This window comes from Eretmochelys imbricata, chromosome 10 (genome assembly GCF_965152235.1).
Source record: "Eretmochelys imbricata isolate rEreImb1 chromosome 10, rEreImb1.hap1, whole genome shotgun sequence".
Classification (NCBI taxonomy): Eukaryota; Metazoa; Chordata; order Testudines; family Cheloniidae; genus Eretmochelys; species Eretmochelys imbricata.
This window is the reverse complement of record NC_135581.1, coordinates 31,043,585-31,064,444: the sequence shown is the minus strand read 5'-3', so window position 1 is coordinate 31,064,444 and position 20,860 is coordinate 31,043,585. Positions and strand designations below refer to the sequence as shown.

The 20,860-nt window shown below is 44.3% G+C and overlaps 1 protein-coding gene across 1 annotated transcript in view; it reads left to right on the top strand.

The window, feature by feature from the left end:
• The window catches only part of KATNIP (katanin interacting protein), a 180,783-nt gene that overhangs the window by 154,287 nt on the left and 5,636 nt on the right, over positions 1-20,860 (top strand). Inside the window, exons 23-26 of the mRNA XM_077828584.1 lie at positions 3,642-3,781; positions 12,931-13,032; positions 13,539-13,699; positions 19,736-19,824. Coding sequence (XP_077684710.1) covers positions 3,642-3,781; positions 12,931-13,032; positions 13,539-13,699; positions 19,736-19,824 — 492 coding nt within the window. The remainder of the gene's footprint in view (positions 1-3,641; positions 3,782-12,930; positions 13,033-13,538; positions 13,700-19,735; positions 19,825-20,860) is intronic.

The window sequence follows — 20,860 nt, the reverse complement described above, 5'->3', positions numbered from 1 at the left end:
TTTCAGATCTTTTCGCAGGGTGGCCACTTCAGCCTTTAGGCCCTCTAGTTCTTTATCCTTCTCCAAGTCAGACTTCAACCCTTGCTTGACATTAAGCTGGTTCTGGAGTATAGTTAGCTCCTTCTATAGCAATAAAGACTGCTGTTCACCAGTCTCCTTTTCAGCTCTGAGGGGTTTTAGCCTCTGCTCCCACTTTATCACTTGCACTAAGAACCTTTCCCATAAAGAGCATGTCTCAGGGATTTCAGCCCAGTTCCCATCAGTCATAGCAGCCTTCTCCTCCAGTTCCCTCCAGCTCATTATTATATAGGTCTGCTGGGTACTACTGCCATTATTGCAGCTTCTTCTGTACACTGGTTCTGAGTGTTCATGCCATGGGATGCCCGGTCCTTTGACAAACAGCCAATTGTCCTTCTTGGAAGGCCTTTCTGGAGCCTCGAGGGGTCAAACAACTCCCCTGTATCTACATCAGCTTCCCATTAATCGACTTCTGCGCTCAGCATGTGAGTGCAGGTCTCCACCCATGTTTTAGTATCCTGGTCACACCATCCTTCACAGTCCTGGACCAGTTTTCACTGCAACACAGCTTCTTCTGCCACAGTGTATAGGCTAATGCTTCATTGGCCAGTTTCAGGAGCTCACTAGCCTTAGTCTCCAGCTTCTTTTCCCTCTGGGTAACCCACTGCTCCAAGGTATGATTGACACTCAAACTCCAGCTTCTGCTTCAAAGCTTCTTCCCTTGTTCTGCTCAAGAAAAGGATCTCTCTCCCTTCCTTTGTACTTTTCCTTCAGCATATTCCCTCACATCCCTGCAGTGGGAGGAGCAGTTCTCCAAAATTAGCAGATACACCAAGTCTTTCGGACTTTTGTCCTGGTTGAGATCCCTAACTCAAGATTTCCATTTTCTTCTGCTCCTCCACACATGTGCTCCTTTAGGGTGTTCTCACTCTCTAATCCAGTGGTGGGCAACCTGCGGTCTGCGGGCCGCACATGGCCCATCAGGGTAATCCACTGGTAGGCCACGAGACCATTTGTTTACATTGACCATCCACAGGCATGGCCGTGAGCAGCTCCCAGTGGATTACCCTGATGGGCTGTGTGCAGCCCGTGGGTGGCAGGTTGCTCACCACTGCTCTGACCATTCCACCTTGGTATTGAGATGTAGCTCCTGGTGCAGTTCTTCCTGAAGTAACCCCTCATCCTCCGCAATAGTGATACCAGTTCTACCCAGCTGTCCACTGATTTAAACAAATTGGCTTTCTGTCTCTCTAGCTGGAGAGGCTTGTAACTGGTTATGTAGAGAGTGGTTCCAAGAAACATTTTCTCAAGAGCAGATTCCTTGAGAGTCCTCATTGCTGTGAGTCTGAATGGGACGAGGAAGAGTCAGCAGTTTGTTTCTGCTGTCAGATTGGTAGCTCCAGTTACTCAGGAGAAAATGCTACAGATCTCAAAAATGCAGCATGGCCCACTAAACTCTGTTTTCACAGGAAACCATGGTTTCCAGAAGTTGCAAGAATTGGAAGGCTGAGATTTTTTGGATGGTCTCAAAGCTTTGGGAGAACCAATGATTTAAACTTCTGAAAGTGATCCAAGATCAGGAAGACTTTTCCTAAATCTGTCTTGTAAAAAAAGAGCTTGTGGTTGAATGGTCCCTGTAAAGAAGTCTGAAACCTCTTCTCCTGACTGATGATAATATTAGAATATATTGTCTTGACAAGCATGGCAGACTGTTCCCCTTGCTGAGGAAGTATTTATTTATCTGCAGACAAAAATACTGCATTACTTATTACAAAACCACAAGCCAATGTAAAGTTAAGGCATTTAATAGTACATACCATCTACTTCTCTGTCCAGAGACACATGTCACCTTACCACTAGAACAGTAAGTCATAGTAAATAAACTCTTACTTTTATAAGAAGATCATTCAGGCAGCGATAGATTTGAATCTTCACGCTTCAGACATCTCTGAGCATATTCACAGAGGTATGGGAACAATAGTGGCTCAAGTCAGAACCAAAGAAATTCATTTGTTCCCTTATCTAGTTGTCAAAGACAAGATACAGAACTGAATTGCAACAGACAACAAACACCGGCATTAGGGTGCTGTTATCTTTCAGATTTATGCTAAATCATGACAAGGGCAGCCTCACACCCACTCATTCACTGATGTGCCTGGGATTACTCATACAGACCACCATTGGGCAAATGGTTATCAAAACTATAAAGGTATGGCATTCTAGATCCAAAGCTCAAAGAGATCATAAAAGCCTGCTCGGACCCCTGGGGATGATTATTTTTTCCATGGACATCCCCTGAACCGAGTTGCACACAAGGAACCTTCCTAAATTCATCCTAAAAAAACTGGGTCCATCACAGAGAGTATGGAGAGGAAACTCTCATCTGTGAAGATGGAACTGTGTTTATGAAGTCAGAGATACCTACTTTGAAATCAGTGGGAGTTAGGCATATCTAATCCATGTATCAGAGTAACAGCCGTGTTAGTCTGTATTCCCAAAAAGAAAAGGAGTACTTGTGGCACCTTAGAGACTAACCAATTTATTTATTTATTTATTTATTTATTTATTTATTTATGAATTTATTTATTTATTTAAATTGGTTAGTCTCTAAGGTGCCACAAGTACTCCTTTTCTTTTTGCTAATCCGTGTAGGCATTTTCAAAAATCATAATAGGCTCCTAAATACTAGGCCAAACACCCCCTTCCCCATATGCTGGAGATGTCCTTAGGTAGTGAGCGTGCACCTATTCCTTGCCAGGTCTGGCATTTGCCTCCTTTGCTTATGGAGGTCCAGAAACTCCTGGCACAAAACTGAATTACACAGGAGTTTTGTAGCCATTTCTATACAGGAATATTAGGCATGGGAATGTGTACAGACCAATGGGCTAAATGTAGTGAGAAACATAAGGGAATTCAACAACAACAATGAAACAACAGCAGAATCCCTTCTCCTGCCTCTGGAGGTGCCCAAAACCTTTAGCTCCTCCACCCAAGGCCTCTAATCCCACTGGTGGGGCACATAAAGCTGAGCTGCACTAGCCTGGTGAGGTGTACTGCTCTCTGGTGGCTGCTCAGTCTGAGCCTCCAGCCTGGTGGGGCGCTGCTTTTTGACTGCTTGGTCATCACCTGCCCTCGGGATACTAGCGAGTCTGAGTCTGAAGTGCTCGCAACTTGTCCTTTCCCCCAGACTCATGCACACCCACACCAAGGGAAACACAATCCTTCCTCTTTCCACCAAAGCGCCTCCCACACACACACACACACACACACATATACTACAGACAAGATGGCACCCACCCCCCAGTTCGTCCCAGCTGCCATGGACTCCTCTGACCTCTTGTCCCTGTAGGCCACTGATCCTCCAGGACTTGGCTGCTCGCACTTAGGTGCCATCTGCTGGTTTATTCCAATACCTTTGAAAATCTGGCCCTAAATTCTTCAGTTAACTGACAAGGTCACCAATAAATGTCCTCCAATCAGCCTAGCTGTAGGAAGGATTTTATAATTTATACTGCTAAAGAGAATACATTTATGACAAAGTCTGGTAGAAAAAACATAGGTTGTAAAATGATGGTGTTTTTGACTCTTCCTGTTTGGTTAGTTAAGCTTAAGTTTTGTTTCAGACATTGCTGCTTTTCCAGACAGTGTCAACATTTTAGAGGGGGTGTGTGGAGATATCCGAACTCCAGACAAACTGATTGACAGAGTTAATGACAGTGGTGATGGCAGACACATGTGGCTTGCACCTATTCTTCCTGGTTTGGTATGAATACTTTTCTGTTTTCACCTCTTCATTACATCTGAGTGCTCTGTATGTCTCATGTGTGCAAAGATATAGATATACAAACGTGTGTGTGTATGTGTATGCTTTTTAAAGTGAGGTTAGTGCCAGTGAAAAGTTCTGGACTGACACCTTTCAAAACGAAATCCTCTGTCTCCTGAAGTGCTACAGCATGGACAACAGCAATGTAGGTTTCCTCACACTGTGACCCCCCTTCCACCCCACCTCCCCGTGCCTGCACTCTGACATGGAGGCATCACTTCTAGCAACAGGGTATGTAGATCCTTGGCCTCTCAGCTGAGACTACCAACAAGGGAGGCAGATGCATGTGTCTTGTGCAGTGGACACCTGTCCACTGAGAGGTGGGCTCAGAACACCAACTCATTTAATGTAAGCCAATGGTTAAGACTTTTGGTGTCTGCTGAACTGCTCTGAATTGAAAATAGTGAACAAGAAGGGACAGGCAGAGTGTTCCATGTCCCAAGGTTCTGAGTAATCCATCCCCTTCTAGTAGCATCATTTTAAAATTGTGTGTGGTTTCTAATATCTGAAAGGAAAAAGAAGATAAACCAGACTAGTTCTGGCCTACGTTTAACTTTTGGGGATGAACCATTTTGCACACCTGTATCGTGGACATTTACATGTCTCTACTTAACCTTTCAGAATTGAGCAGGTTAGAAGTTTCCAAAGAAGGTCTAACATGAGATCTGATGTTGGCTATTATGTTGGGGAAATCCTGACTTAGGGCTTGACTACATGGTGGGGTGACCACCCGTCCCAAATTGGGCAGGACAGTCCTGAAATGCAAAGTTCAAGACCTGGTCCCGGACTAAATGACTCCAGGACAGCCTTTGTCCTGGATTCCCTGCAGTGCTGCTCCGCACCCGCCCCAGGCTCAGGGGTGGCACTAACCTCTTTCCAGTGAGGGGTGCTGAGGTGGGCCTTTATCCCCCCTCATCATGAGGCCCTGCAACTGCTCCTCCTCTTTCCCCTGAGGCCCCGCTCCCTGGCCAAGGTGGAAGTCAGTGCCGGGCCATAGTAAGAGCTGTCCAGGGAGCCCGGGCCGCTGTGGGGAGCCCCGGACCCTCCACCTGCCCTGGGTGGGATGTTGGGGTGCCCAAAAACCACCCCCAGACCATGTCTCGACAACCCGGGGCACCTACCCAGGGCAGCTGGAGGATTCGGGGCTCCCCACAGCGACCTGGGCTCCCTGAGTGCCTCTTACCAAGGCCTAGCTCTGGCTTCCAGTATGACCAGGGGGCAGGGTCTCAGGGGAAAGAGGAGGGGCAGGGAGTGGGGCCACAAAGACGGGTGGGGCTCCTGCATGTAGGGTTGCCAACTGTCTAATCGCACAAACCCAAACACCTGTGCCCTGGCCCTGCCATGAGGCTCCGCTCCTGCCCCACCCCTTCTCCGAGGCCCTGCTCTGCTCATTCCATCCCTCCCTCCCTCCGTTGCTCGCTCTCTCACACTCTCACTTTCACCGGGCTGGGGCTGAGCGGTTCAGAGTGTGGGAGGGGGTTCTGGGCTGATCCTGGGGCAGAGAGTTGGGGTACAGGAGGGGGTGCAAGCTGTGGGAGGGAGTTTGGGTGCAGGAGGGGGCCCAGGACAGGGGATTGGGGTAGGGGGTGCTGTCTCTGGAACGGAGTTTGGGTGCAGGAGGGGCTCAGGGCTGGGGCAGGGGGTGGGGGTGGAGGAGGGGGGTGGGGTGCAGGCTCTGGGAGGGAGCTTGGGTGCGGGAGGGTGCTCAGAGCTGGGGTAGGAGGTTGGGGTGCAGGCTCCAGCCAGGCAGCATTTAACTCAGGCAGCTCCTGGTCAGCGGCGCAGCGGGGCTAAGGCAGGCTGCAGCCCCTGAGGGAGGGGCAGGGGGCTCTGCACACCGCTCCGAGCGCCAACTCCACAGCTCCTATTGGCCGGGAACTGCGGCCAATGGGAGCTAAGTAAGAGGTGCTTGCAGACAGGGGTGGCGCGTGGAGCCCCCTGCCCCTCCCTCAGGGGCTGCAGGGGTGTGTTGTCCACTTCCGGGTGCAGCCTGGGGCCAGGGCAGTCAGGAAGCCTGCCTTTGCCCCGCTGTGCCACCTGACTTATAGTAGCCTAAAATCTCCCAGATTGGCTACAGTAGCCTCCGGGAGACAGAGCCCAATTCCGTGAGACTCCTGGTGAAACCGGGAGGGTTGGCAACCTACCTGCTTGTGTCTCACTTTTGCCTTTTGAAAAGGTGGTCACCCTAGTAATGCGCACTGCAGAGATGTGATTTGTAAAGTGCACTAATTTGCCATGCAGTAGTTGGTCTGTGTAGGCCCTGCTGGTGTGCACTAGGGAACTTTTAGTGCATACCAGCAGGGCTTACCCAGACCAATTACTGTGTGACACATTAGTCCCCTTTAGAAATCACAGCCCCGTTGTGCACATTGCTACTCCATTGTAGACAAGCCCTCCGAATGTTAAGTTACAATTATAAACTTAAGCTGTCAATTGATGAGAAATTTCAAATACAAAAAAAGAAAACAGCTTGGGAAATTATACAAACAGCATTACATGTTGCAGTGCAATGGATATAAATGAGGTAATGCCTCCAGATATGTAGGAATTCTTGGATATCTGCATTTCTTGGGGTAATGAAAAACGCAAGACTAATTGCAATACCATACTCTTGTAAGTATGCAATATACCTGAAACGCCACAGTCATGTGCATGTTATTCCTTATACAATTACCTCTTCTCCCGGATGTGCTCTTTCTTCTGTAAATGCTATGCAGTGGAGATCTTTTCCTGACTTCTTCGGCCCCAGACTTTGCCTTCATGGCTGTGCCAAAGAATCTTGATTTCTTTGTAGCAGTGTAGTTGGTTGTGCTGGAGTACCACAAGGTGGATGTATTTATTCCCTCTGGTGCATGCATCTCTTCTGCTTTGGGATTGGAGTCTTGTTTCACAAAGCTCTTGGGACCTCCAGTTTGCTCTTGGTGAGAATATTATCTGTACCATACACCTCTGAAGAGGACATCCTTCATAACAATAGTTACAGCCCAGTCATAGTCAGGTACAGTCCAAATGGCCAATTCTCTGTAAACTGTAGTCCATATGGGAAATGTGATGTGGGCAGTGATTTTATCCACATTGTCAATCTCAAGTCATGTCTGTTTCCGTCTCTTACAGGCCACTATCCTGTTTGTATTTCCCCAGCTCTCTTTTGCATCATTGTTATGACTCACCAGGTGTTCATTCACCTGACTATAACTAATGGTATTCATCTAATCTAAAAACAGCATCCATTGCAGGCCATCTGTCTTTTTCAGAGAATTTGCAAAACTGTTACCTGAAGTTTTGTATGTACTTGAAACCAGATTTGTCCCTCACTCATGTCTGATCTTGAAGAACAAAATTATGGTCACTTATAATTCTTTCTTGACCTGCCATTCAGAGCTGGTCCTCATTTGCGCAATCTTGCAGTTTCTGATCATCTAAAACTCCTCAGTACACCTTCTGAGTAGGTTGCACTGCTTGCTACTCTCCCACAAGTGGGAATATACAGAGGCCACTCAAAGAAGGGGAGGATACTTACCAGTAACTGTCATTCTTCCAGAGTGTTCCCTCTGCATATTCACAGTCCCTGCCAACTTTCCCCACTTCTTCAGAGTTCCAGGTGAAGAATTCTGAAATTAGGAAACAAACTGAGCATGGTTTGTGCCATGCTTCCTTTTGTACCTTCAGAATCCAGAAGGGGCAAATGGCCCTAAGGGACTGCTCTCTAGTCCACAGCTCGACCCCAGGATGCATCGGTCCCACAAGTGTGAATATGCAAAGGCCACACTCTCAAAGAACAACAGTTACCAGTAAGTAACTGTAAAATGTTTCCAGCATTCAGTGGAAGGTCACACTCCCAAACTTGTTTTGCCTGTGCAGTCTCTACTTCTGGGATGAGAAAACATCAGAGCAATTAACTTAGTGATGCTTTTGCACAGACTGAGGTGCCATAGTGTGCAGATCTTCCATTCGGTCTCTGAATCCTTGGGTCATCTGTTCTATCTGGAGTTTCAGGAGGCTTTGACTCCCCTGTTGGAGCCTTTTGGTAGAAAAGAGAGACCATTTTAACAAGTACTCTTGCAAAGAAGAGAGCGCTAAGCAGGAAGTAAGGAGGTCAAGAGAGTTGAATTGATCACTTTCTAGGCGCAGGGGAGACTCTGGTTCTGACCATATTTCTATGCCACGTTTCTGTGCAGGGCTTTGTTCTCAACAGTCAGATTCAATATGCTTGGATCCACTGAAGCATCAGGTCTGGTGTTCAAGTGATTATTTAGTTCCACACCAGGTCTAATACCCGCCAAGCCAATGCTAAAGTTAGAAACTATTATGAGGATTGAGGAAGGATTTAATTCTGGGACTTGGAGCAAAATCTTTACAGATCCATCAGGATTTGCACTGAGAGGTTCCTCTGATCCGTTGTCTGGATGGAAGGTGCCTCAAATGAGGTTTAGGTCAGATCCATATGAATCTTTGAGATAGATACCCACGCTTCAGTTAACACTCAGCAAACCAACTGCTTCATTTGTTCTCAGAGAGGATGAGTGTCCAATGTCAGATACCTCTGAATCACCTGGCCCTGGTTCTCTTATCATTCCCCCAGAGCAGAGTCCTGTATTTTCCCTTACATCTCCGCAACTGTATGGGGAACTACTGTTCCATCTCATGTTACTCATGGTCAGTGTTCAGCTTACATGCCAGTATGGTCTTAATTTCACAGTTAGGGCTGTTAGAGCACCTTCTCCTAGATCGAAACAGTCTGGTGGACCTCACCCACCTGAAAAACAAGTTGCTTGAGAGCCATCATCTCCTTGAAGCTTCTGTGCTTCCATCAGCACTGGAGTTAACATTTTTGACTGTAGAGGACTTGGAGGATGTCAGGTGGTGAAAGAGATTCCTGGATGAATGAATGAATTCTCATTACCTTTTCCTCTTACTCTCCAGAGGACAACAAAGCTTTGGAGATTCTTGTGGCTGCAATTCCAAGGAAGTTGTATAAATTATTCAGTGTTTTCCAATCCAAGGAAAGAGGAAGGTGTCCTTACCGATTCTTAAAGGCCTTAAGGATTTTGCCTTGGATGTCTGCAAGTATCCAGCCTTTGTGCCTTCCAATTTCAAGAAGTCTGATAGGACGTACCAGGACCTGCAACAGGATTTAAATATTTTTCTTTCCCCTTCCCCGTTCTGAGGACTGTGCAGATGTTTGCCTCTGCAGATAGACCTCTGTAGTTCCCCTCCCTCCATCCCCCAGTGCAATAAAGCATCTAGAAGTTTGTGTATTTTATTGGGAAAAGTGTACTCACTTGCTTGGCTCCTTGAGTGACATTCGCCTCCGAGCTCAAGGCGTTTGCATCACTAAAGTCCCACTTAAACCCCCTCAACTACAATGAATCAAATTGATTTGAATATAAATTGCCTAATGTTCCTCTTCCCTCTAATCTCTGTCAGCTTGCCTGCCAGCCCCTAGACTGTGAGTTCTTCAGAGGAGGGACTATCCTTGAGTGTTTGGAAAGTGTCTAGCACACAGTGGGTACTACCATAAATAAATGAATGATAAATACAACTAAGCCCGTCAGAATCATCTGGCTCTTTGTGGAGATGTCCAAGGGGAAAACAATAACAGTTGAAGGCTATGAAAATGGACTGCCAATACCAGACAGACCAGTAGTGCCTCAGAAGGGACTAAGCCCCACCAATTAAATCATCCCCTCTTTATATTTTTGGAGTTGCCAAATATCCATCCTTTCTCCCCTTTCTTTCCCAGTGCAGCTCCATGGAGAGCAGTCCAGAGGGGCTGCTGACATTTAGCCCCTGCAGTGCAGCTGTCCGGGGAGGAAGAGGTTGATGGAAGTGGTTGCCTCTAGCTCCCAAGAGAACTCCTTCTTCCAGTGAAAGTATTGAACAGTGCAGAGACCAGCACATGTTCACAGGCTGCCTTTTCAATTCCCTTTGAGGCTAAAGAAGATTAGCCCCAAAGTGTCTGAACACAGCCTCAGTATAGAGCTCCATGCCTTCCTTAAGTGCTGTGGCAGTGGGAAAGGGAAGCAGAGCTGTCCAGTGTCCTGCAAATTTAAACAGGAGCAGAGGCAGCAAGTGTGTAGGAAGAGGGAAATGGATGGTTAGCAGCCCAGTGGTGAAGGGCTGGGCCTCTCACGCAGCATCGGCGCCTAGCAGGGAGATTCGGGAGCTCAGTGAGGGATGGCCTTTGGCTTGTCAGGTCTGACAGTGGCAGCTGAGTGGCTGGAGCCACTAGCTTCTTTTCAGGAGAGGGGAGGGAGGGAGCTAAGGTGGGGCCTTTTGCCTATGTCCTTGTTGGGAGGAATGGTAAAGAGCAGGAAAGGGGAAGGCGCAGAGTGACTGGAGCTCCACCATTTGCTTTGGGCACCAGCTGCTACTGAGGGGGACTTGGAGCGAGAGAAGAGACAGGCTGGTTACCTCAATGACTTCCCTCTGTAATGTTTCCATTATGGCAATATGTAAAGCTGGTACTTGGCATTTGAACCATGCCTGATGAAGCATTCCTCTTTCCATTGAGATGCCAGTCTGATTACTGATTTGAGAGAGTAGTGCTTCAGTTTCTGTTTAATTAAATCTCCTTAGCCCTCCCTCTGTAGCTGTCTACTGCTTGCTAATCTCCCTAATAACTGGGAGTTAGCAAAACCCATTTTATGATAGTAAAAGGAAAATAACTCACCAGTAGCTGGAGTTCCCCTAATATATATGTATCTGTGTACATCCACATAGCTCTTTCCTCCTTTCCCTCTTCTTTGGAGGGTGGTTAGTGTCAGGAAGAGGAAGCAAGCTGATCCTGCGGGGTGTGAAAAGGGCAGTCTCTGTAATGGAATCTGTTGGAATGCTGGACCAAATCTTTGGAATGCATGTGCCGCCTAATGGCCAGGCTGCTTTGAACTGTTCCAGGGACCTACCAAAACAAGTGTGCCCCTCTTTAACTGGAGATCTGCAACACATTCAGCAAACTTCTCTTTTCTGTTAAATAATCTTCCTTTTTTCTTTACGCCTTGTATTTAATCAGGCAGAGTAGTTCTGTCTTGGGGTAAGATAGATATTTGGTTGGTCGGAATGATTCATTTCTCCATCTCTGATAGCTGTTTTACTATTAATATATACGAATAGCCAGCAAATTAATTATTGTACCTGAATGTAACTGTCACAAGGCAGAATCTATGCTGGGTGGAGGGAAGGGCAGGGGGCTTGGCTGGCTTGGTTTTTCTCAATTGCAGGACAGATCAGATATTTTACTAAACTGCACCAGATGTAGCCAGTCCAAGAATCAAGGCAACAAAAATGTGGCTTAAAAGCCACTGTTAAGCCACCTTGGGCCCAACCACCCCCATGAACCTGGCCCAGTGTCTTCAGTGGAGTACTTCCTATCTTTAATTGTGTAGCTGAGAGCAGAATCAGTCCCCTGAGCTCCCAGGTAAATTAGAAAGCTGAGCCAGTATATTAAATACCACCATTAATCTTCTCACAGGCAAGGCAGTGTCAGATCTATATTTCAGGTGGATTCAGAAAATAAAAAACTCAGTGTCAGCATCTGGCAACCTAAAGTTACAGAAACCAGATTTACAGTAGTATATACTTAATTGCCGCCTTAGAAAGCATATTAAAACCCCAAGAATGTGAGTAAAGACCCCTGAGGCATGACAACACCATCCCTTCTTAAAGATAACCAGAAATACTGTTTCTTTAAAGAGATTGTCCTGGAAAAGTTAGCTCTCCCTGTGGAGAATGTATTCATGGAACCAGACTCTCCCTGAAGCCCAAAGATAGAATCCTAGCAAGAAATAAGAGTAGAACAATATATTGAAAAGATACAATATTATTATTTTCAACTTTTAAAAATAGGCTTGCATACTCCTGAGATCAGTGAACTGCTTCAGAACATGTGGCAAGGCTTATCCATGGTCTATTGCTAAACTTACCTGAATTACAGTAGTGCTGAGGAGGTCCCAGTCATGGATCAGAACCCTGTGGTGCTAGGTGCTGTACAAACACAGAACACAGGGACAGTCCCTACCCCAAAGAGCTTACAGTCTGAATATGAGACAAGAGACAACAGGCTGACGCAACCAACAGAGGGGGAGCACACGGAAGCAATGTGACGATCCTAGCCAGCCATGTTAAGTTTTTAGTCAGCCTCAGGGCAAAGCGGAGTTTTAAGGGATCTGAAAGAGGACAATGAGGTAGCTTTACAAATGTTATGAGGAGTAGTTCCTGGGCAAAAGGGGCAGCATGGAACACAGCACCAAGGTGCTTGTTGGAAAATGTAACAAGTGGGCAGTGGAGGAGACGTTGTTAGGAATGCAGAGAGGAGAGTCATTATCTCGATAGCATATCAGAAATGAAAGGTAAGTGGGGATAGGCCACAAGGGCCTTATAACCAAGACCAGTAGTTTTTGATGCAATAGCAAGGGGGGAGCCAGTGGAGAGATGTGCAGAGTGGAGGGACATGGTTGGAGTGATGAGGCAGGAACATGATCTTTGCCATAGCATTTTGGATGGATGTAAGTGGTGAAAATTGCATTTGTCGAGGACATGTTGCAGCAGTCGAGACATGAGATGATGAGGGCCTAGGTGAGCGTTTTCGCTGTGTGGATGGCAAGGCCAGGTCTTAGAGATGTTGTGCAGGAAGAAGCAGCAAGATTTCGACTAGCCTGAATCAGTGAACCTAGAGCAAGATCAGTCAAAGAGGACGCCCTGGTTCCAGGGATGAGAAGCAGGAAGGTGGTGCTGGCCACAGTAACAGAGAGGAGGGAGAGGGAAAGGCTTTGGGTGAAGAAAGAAGAGCTCTGTTGTGGGTTAAGCTAATGGCTTGACATCCAGGAGGAGATGTTAGAGAGACAAGCTGAGATTTCAGTCTGAACAGGAGAGAGGTCCAGAGTGGAGAACTAGATCTGTGAATCTTTGGCATGGAGATGATAGATGAACTCATTAAATGCTTAAATATCATTTTTCTGCTTTCCAGCTCTGCTCCTTTAATACAAAATTTGAGTCCTGTTCTTTACGTTTATCATGCTTTATGTTTGCATTCTTTCATTTGATGTTTGTCATGTTTTACTGAAAATTAAATGAATTCTTTTCTCTGACAGGTGAATAGGGTTTATGTTATTTTTGACCTGCCCACTACCGTGTCAATGATCAAACTGTGGAATTATGCAAAAACTCCCCAAAGGGGAGTGAGAGAATTTGGTGTAAGTACTTATTCATAAGCAATTTTTATGAGTCAGCTTGCCCTAATTTCCTTTTTTATTTCATACTCATAATTTATCACAGTGTGATTCACTCTTTTTGTGTGCAACTTCAACATAAATGTCTAAGTTTTTAAAAACATGATGATTCATTAAAGTTAATAACATGCAGAATAACAGAATCAATTTCTGTAATAGGGTGTAGTCAGGTCTTCTATGCCTGCTCATATATTTTATTAGAAACTAATCTGCCAGGAGACAGAGTGTGAGAAAGCACCAGAGGCAAAGTGAGAGAGATGCAAACTGTTTGATACAGAGATGCAGCTAAACTAGTGAGCAGCTCTCCTGGAACAAATGGTGCAACTCCTATTCAGCTGACAGAGAGGACTGTATTGAGAGCAATGACATTTCATTCAGATGCTTTTTCCAGAAGAGTTTTCAGTTTTCATGAATAATAATATAAACTGTTGCTTGAACAAAACTGATTCTTGATTGTTTTGTGTTTCCAGCTTCTTGTAGATGACTTGCTTGTGTACAATGGAATTCTAGACATGGTGAGCCACATAGTGCATGGCATCCTGCCCACTTGCGACCCTGTGGTCCCATATCATACCATTCTCTTTACAGATGATGAGAGGATTTGCCAACGAGAGAAGAATACAGTTATTAGGTATGTGCTGGGCTTTCATTTTAATGAAGAATCCTATTTACATAATTTTATCTCCAGTGGCTGATGTCAGCAACTTCTACGTTACTGTCAAGAATTGCTGTGCTATGTACTGACTGGCATAGAAAGCAGTTGTGCTGTATATTGTATTCAAAGGATCAGATACCAACCCAGTGATGTTAAATTTTAGAAAAGTAGATTTCAATAAAATGAGGAAGTTAGTGTCAAAAGTAAAAAAAAAAAATTAAAATCCTTCCATTTGGCATCAATTCTACTTAAGGAAACAATACTAGAGTCTCACACAGTATACATACCATAGAACAAGAAGGTAAGCAGTAAACCAGTCTGGCTAACTGGTAAGGTTTGAGAGGTTATTCAAGCCAGAGATCTTTCAGAATATGGAAACCAATCTTAGTGAAGCCAATTAAAAGAAGCATAAATTACAGGATGAAAATATAAGAAGGAAATTAGTAGGGCCCAGACGCATTTCAAGGAGCAAATAGCTAAAGGTAGAAAAACAAATTGATGTTACAAGGCTAACTGCACTCTGTCCCCTTTGTGGTCACTCTGTTCCTTTGTGCACCTGCTTAGGAGTCAGGCCTCATGTCTTTACTTCTCTAGTGGTGGAATTCTGCAATTATCCTTCTGCTAGGGCTTTGGGCAGCAGTATCCTGTGTATTAACCATACTTACACAGCAAGTTCAGCTGGGTTCAGCACCTGCAGTTTTTCCCTTTGGGAGCCTGTGACTCGTGGTGAATACAGTGACCAGCTAGCCTTCTTGTTTATTTTCACAAAGGAACAAAGCATAATAGGAAAAAATTGATTTTAAAATAAGAAAATATCTACATACATGTCTATCATTCATACTTAAGGTTTACCATCCCTTGATAGTGACCTAAGCAGGTCTACCTTCTTCAGACACCCCAGTGGTCTTGGCATCAGTCTGCTTTCCCTGTCCAGTTACCCAGCAACTATCTCATCTCTAGAGAGAAAGAGTCCTTTTTTCTCTGCCAGAGAGTCCCTGGGCTTGTTCCCTTCTGGATCAATCCAGTCCTTTGGGCTAAACAGGAGGTCAAGCCAGGCTCCTCAGAGCCAATGGCTCAGCCATTCCCCGGTAACCCTCAAGGGTTTACCATGGAGTGGCTTATCTCAAGCTATTGTTTTCTTCCTGCTTACTTTTCCTTACAACAGCCTATTAAACTAACCCAATATTTTCATACAGTAAACATATCAAATCAACACACACTATTCCTCAGTTATTAAGGAGCAGCTCCATGCCCATCACACAAACAATAAGAAATTATTTAAGTATGTCATTAGCAGGAAGCCTGCAATACTCTTGTTGGTGGGTCAGCTGGATCACTAGAGTTAAAGGGAGCAATTAAGGGGGATAAGGACCTTTGCAACAATCTTCCCCAGACAATGTTGGGGAGATTCTTTTTACCGGTAATGGAGATGAGGTACTATCAGACTGAAGTGTCAAAATGAGAGATGCTGATACAAACTAAAAGCAATAAGTCACCAGGCCCACATGGAATTCATCCAAGAGTTCATCTAAAAGAGTTCATTCTAAAAGAATTCATCTAAAAGAACTTAAGAAAGCTGTGACTTAACTTTGCAATCTCTCATAAACATCAGCTGTGATACCAAAGAATTGATACCAGAGTGGGTATTAAATGTTGTATCTATAAATAAAAAGAGTTGTGATCTGAGGAAATACTGGCCTGTGAGCCTTATATCTGTGCCTGGTAAATTGGCTAAAATGATAATTAAGAGTACAGATATAAAACAGTTAGAAGGTGATTATATAATAGGATCTAACCAGTATGGTTTCTGCAAAGGAACATTGTAAAACAGTGGATAAAGGAGAACTGATTGACATGGCTTGTCAATGAAATTGAATAGTGGCAAATTGAAAATGTACAGAAGGAAATGCTTTCCCATATAGTACACAGCTAACTTGTGGAACTCCTTGCCATTATCATTTGAGGCCAAAACCATAATAGGATTCAAAAAGGGATTAGATGTTTATTTAGATAACAAGAATATCCAAAGTTGTTATAAAAATTTTAAAAATAAACAAGGGCATAAGCCAACCTCTGACTATTTGGGCTTTATGAGACACTTTTTCTGAGGAGACGTTATCACACAGCTTCCTAGTATAGGATTTCGTGAACTTGCTCCAAAGCATCTGATATTGGTCAGTGTTGGTGCCAGATTGCTGAACTAGTTGGACCACTGTTCTGAACTAGTATGGCAAGTCCTATGTTCCTATCAAGAGTCCAGTCCAAATGGCTGTCTCATTGCATTGCTCATTGCTCTTGCCTGGTAGCCCTGCAGCTCAGGAGTTGTGCCAGTGCACCTTTAATTGGAGACACAAGTAGCTCCAACTGTAACTATGGGTCTCCTTTCTCTTCTGAAGACTTGTAAAGCTACTGTATGACCTTCTCCACACATACTCACAAAGCATTATTGTTTGGAGTTAGTTTCAAGAAAGGAATTGCCATTTGAATGATCAGTGCTGCAGAACGTGTTCCCCAGCCACGGATGCCCTAACTCTTCTGTCCCTGGGATTTTCAGTTCAGGAGATCTCTTGGGTCTCTCTTTTCAGTTGGCCTTTTTTAAGCTTTCATTCCGTTTTTTCCTCCAAGGAGAGGCACCCTACCCTCACAGTTTTGTGGTGGAGAGAATAAAACCTCACACTATTAGTACTTGGTGGATCTTAACCTTCATTTTCAGAAGTGTGTATAAACTTTTCTTTATTGTTACTTTTGGCATTGGCCTACTGTCTTTCCCACTGCACTGTTCAGCACTTTTTATAAACTCTGGGCCTGATTCTGATCTCATTGACCTGTTTAAATCCAGAGTGACTTCAGTGGAGTTATTTCAGATTTATACTGATGAAGCCTGAGGTAGAATCTGTCTCACTTTGTGTTATTTTGAGATATCCCTCCTTTGTCTCCAAGAATGGAAATCTAGTACAATAAGGTATCTTTAGAGAAAAGGAAAAAGGCAATTCTTGTTTTCTGAAGCTATCATATCACTGGATTCCCACTCACCCACCCTTTGGGTTGCTTTTTGTGGTGATTGATATATAAGCGTAAAATGGGGTTGGTCCATTTTGTTAATTTGCCAAGCTGCCTGTTAGATTTTAAAGCTAAAATCTAACAAACTAGATTTGCCAATTGGATAAGTGTTATAGCCAATATAGAACGGAACCTAATAGGATAACCTCTTTTTTTTTATTCAGGGAACATTAGCTTTCCAGTTCTCATTCTGGGTTCTTTACAGATCAACTTTTAACTTGAACAGTATTTCTCAAATCAGGACACATGCTTAGTCTTAACCAACCAACAATTTATTAATTCACCCAGAGCCACGTTAGTATACAATCACACATTCACCACTCAAGTGTAGACAACAACCAGTGTTCTAGATGTGTAGTACACACACACACAATACAGTCTTGCAATCAATTATCATAATCTAGAGTTGTCTCAACAGTTAAACCAAGCAACAATGTAAATTATCAAGATTTTTTATTACATTTATTTATGATACTCAGTTTCAGTTCTTTAGTACCTAGCATTTTTATCACATTCCAAGGATGAACTTGTCTTTAAGACACTTTTAAGAGTGTGGTTACTATAGTTTGAATGGATTGGTCCAACAGTTAAAAGTTTAGCATGTCAAAAGCAAGTGGTTAAAGTTATTGTTTTTTATCTCTCATAGGCCACTTTGCTTGGATATGCAAAGGAATTAAAATCTAATATATTGTTACATTAGGTCTCACTGCAAAGTGTAGACTAGGCAAGATAATCTACAGTTATTTACATTAAAGAATAAAAGGGGAAATACAGTCTTCTAAATGAAATCTCATCACTTCTTCATATCCACTTAACCTGGGATGAGGGAGGGTCCTTTCCACCTGGCTGGTCTGGGCATCGGTCACACTTAGGATTCTGCAGCTTCTTATTCCATTCAGTCAACTCTCCATTTGCACATGGTGACCTCAATTTTATATACTTTAATTTCAAGGCTGGTTGGAGGGGCCACCCTCTGATTTCTATTGAACATGTGCCAAGTGAGTGTTCCAATTTCAGCTCTCTCAGTTTTTCTGCTGCTTCCATAGATATCCCATAGTGTAGGTGTACAACAAATTTCTTCAATCCTTTTCTTATCGGAAGCCTTTATATGTTCAATTCATTTCAAGGATTGTATTTCGTTATTAGCCACTACTATCAATTGGGATCCACCCCTTTTAGCAATTGCTCTTAATATCTCAAAGTTATATCATTATAACATTCCTTCTTCCTTGTGCCAGACAATTCCTATTACGTCTAGAGTGCAACAGTTATTTACAATGAAAATCAACAAAATCCCTTCTTATCTTCTAAATCTGGAGGACATACCCAATGCATTCTTTGGTTGTACATAAGCATTTCACATTATTTAAGACTGACAATTGAGCAAGAAGGATATATATATATATATATTCACTTATTGAAGGAGGTAGATCTGACTCACAAAGCAAACAAACTTGCAGCTTCTAATTTTGGGTTAAAGATTATCCATGATATATTTGATTTACAAGGAAAGCAATATATAGTTTATAATTAGGGGTGAAAACATGTGGCTTTGATTTTCTTGGGGTAGTTTACCCAATTTGACCTTCAGTCTTACAGCCAGTCATTTCTAGTTTGCTTAACTTGCAGCTTCCTCATTCATCTCTTGATCCACTCACAATGTGCAATGGGCCACTTTTCATAGGCTAGGAAGGTGTCACTCTTGCCTGTAAACTGGAGTTCTTTTTAGGTAGGTTGGGAGGGAGAAAGAGGTTTTATCTGTATGCAGATCTTGCCTAGGTGATTAACAGTACTCCCATTTAGCCATTTCAATTTCTGTTCTTTGGGAGAAGAACTTCAAACCTTGGCTGATCTGTGGGTTCTTAGACAAAGTGTCTCACATGATGCAAATCATTTTCTTCTTGTCTTTACTTCTTAGATGGATCCTGTTTTAGGATAAACAGAGGTGGATAGCTTTTCTAATTTTTTTTAAGGCCAGAAGGAATCAGTAGTTGTTAATCATTCAATGCATATCTGTTCTAGAATGTCTCTTACAGATGTTATTGTTAAGCATCCAGCTGACATTTTTTATGTATTTAAATTTGATGAGATTTTGAAGCTATTGATTCCTGCTCATAAAGGAACAGATAGTCTGGCTGCAGTCTACACACAAATGTTGCATTGATTTAACTAAAATCCACTTTTAAATAAAACACTCCCATATGGACACACTTACACTGGAAAGAAAGAGAACATTTTCAACAGTGAGGGTAATTTGGTAACATTGGAACAACTTACCACAGGTTTGATTCTCCATTGCGTACAGTCTTTAAATCAAGAATTGATGTGTTTCTAGAAGATATTTTTTAGTTCAACCAGAAGTTATGCTCTTGATGCAGGAATCACTGGGTAAAATTCTCTGGCCTGTATGGTGCAGGAGGCCAGACTAGATGATCATAATAATCCCTTCTGGCCTTGAAATCTATAAATGTATGAAATTGGTTTATAACTCTTTTATATCAATTTAGCTTAATTCAGTAAATGATCAAATTAAGCTAAATAAATTTAGGATGGTTGCAAATTGGTTTAAGAGTGTCTACATGGGTTTGCACTGGTTTAATGAAGTTGATTTAAAAACAGATTTTGGTTTAGATGGTCAGATTTTGCATGTAGAGAAGGTCGGAGTAGGCTGTGGAGTGGACGTGGTAGTAGCAGTTGGAATGTGTGTTTGAGAGCACCCCTCCCAACAAATACAATTGTGAGGAATAACTTTAGGTTCTTAGGTTTATAACTGTGGGCTATATGAGAGTTAAGCCTCACACTTCCAGACTGTGACTCACAGAAGGCAGTGGTGGCAGTGATGCAGCCTCGCAGTGGTTTAGGTAACACATTGCAATGTGCTTCCCCATAGCTGCAGTGGTGTCTATAGACTATTGATTATCCCTGCTATTGGTCTGTTTTTCATCTTTGCAGCAATCATGTAGAGGATCAGGATGTACGAATGATGAACGAAAATCAACTTATCACAAACTCCAAAAAGAAGCAGATTGCTGCTGATCCCGGTGAGTTCCATTTCTTTATGAGAACCTTTTGCCAACTTTCCGCAGACAGAATGAAAAACGGGCACACTTTTTGGCAGATATACAATCACCAAGAGTATAGAAAGTGGGGAACCTCCAGTAAATATACCTCCCTTCCCTGCCAACCCCTCCACCCTATGAGGGCAAACCTGCTAGTTCAAGCTCCTCCTGCCCCAGCATGACAGCTGGACCCCTTCATCTAGGCCAGTGGTTTTCAAACTTTTTTTCTGGGGACCCAGTTGAAGAAAATTGTTGATGCCAGTGACCCGAAGGAGCTGGGGATGAGGGGTTTGAGGTGTGGGAGGAGCTCAGGGCTGGGGCAGAGGGTTGGGATGTGTGGGTGAGGGCTGTGGGGTGGGGCTGGGAATGAGGAATTCAGGGGGTGGGAGGGGGCTCTGGGCTAGGGTAGGAGGTCGGGGTGTGGGAAGGGGTTAGGGCTCTGGGCTGGGGGTGCAGGCTCTGGGGATGAGGGGTTTGCGGTGCAGGGGGGGCTCCAGGTTTGGTTGGGGGTCAGGGCTGGGGCAGAGGGTTGGGGTGCGGAGTTGGGGCATGGACTTACCTCTGGAGGCTCCCGGTCAGCAGCACAGTCAGGGTGCAGAAGCAGGCTTCCCGCCTGTCCTGGCACAGCGGACTGGCCAGCTCCTACACGGAGGTGCAAAAGCGGCTCCATGTGGCTCTTCCGCACAGGCACACCCCACCCCCACCTCCCATTGGCTGCGATGGTGCTTGGGGCGGGGGCAGCGTGCGGCGCACAGTGGCCCCTTTGCCTAGAAGCTGGACCCACTGCTGACTGCTTCTGGGGCACAGCGCGGTGTCGGAGCAGGTAGGCACTAGCCTGCTTTAGCTGGGCAGCACCGCCAATGGGACTTTTAACATCCCGGTTGGCAGTGCTGACCAGAGCGACCCAGTGCCTTACATGCCGCAACCCAAACTTTGAAAAACGCTGATCTAGGCCACATCTCTGCCACAGGGCAGTAGGACCTCTCATCCACACCTGGCTTAATGTAACTAAACCTTT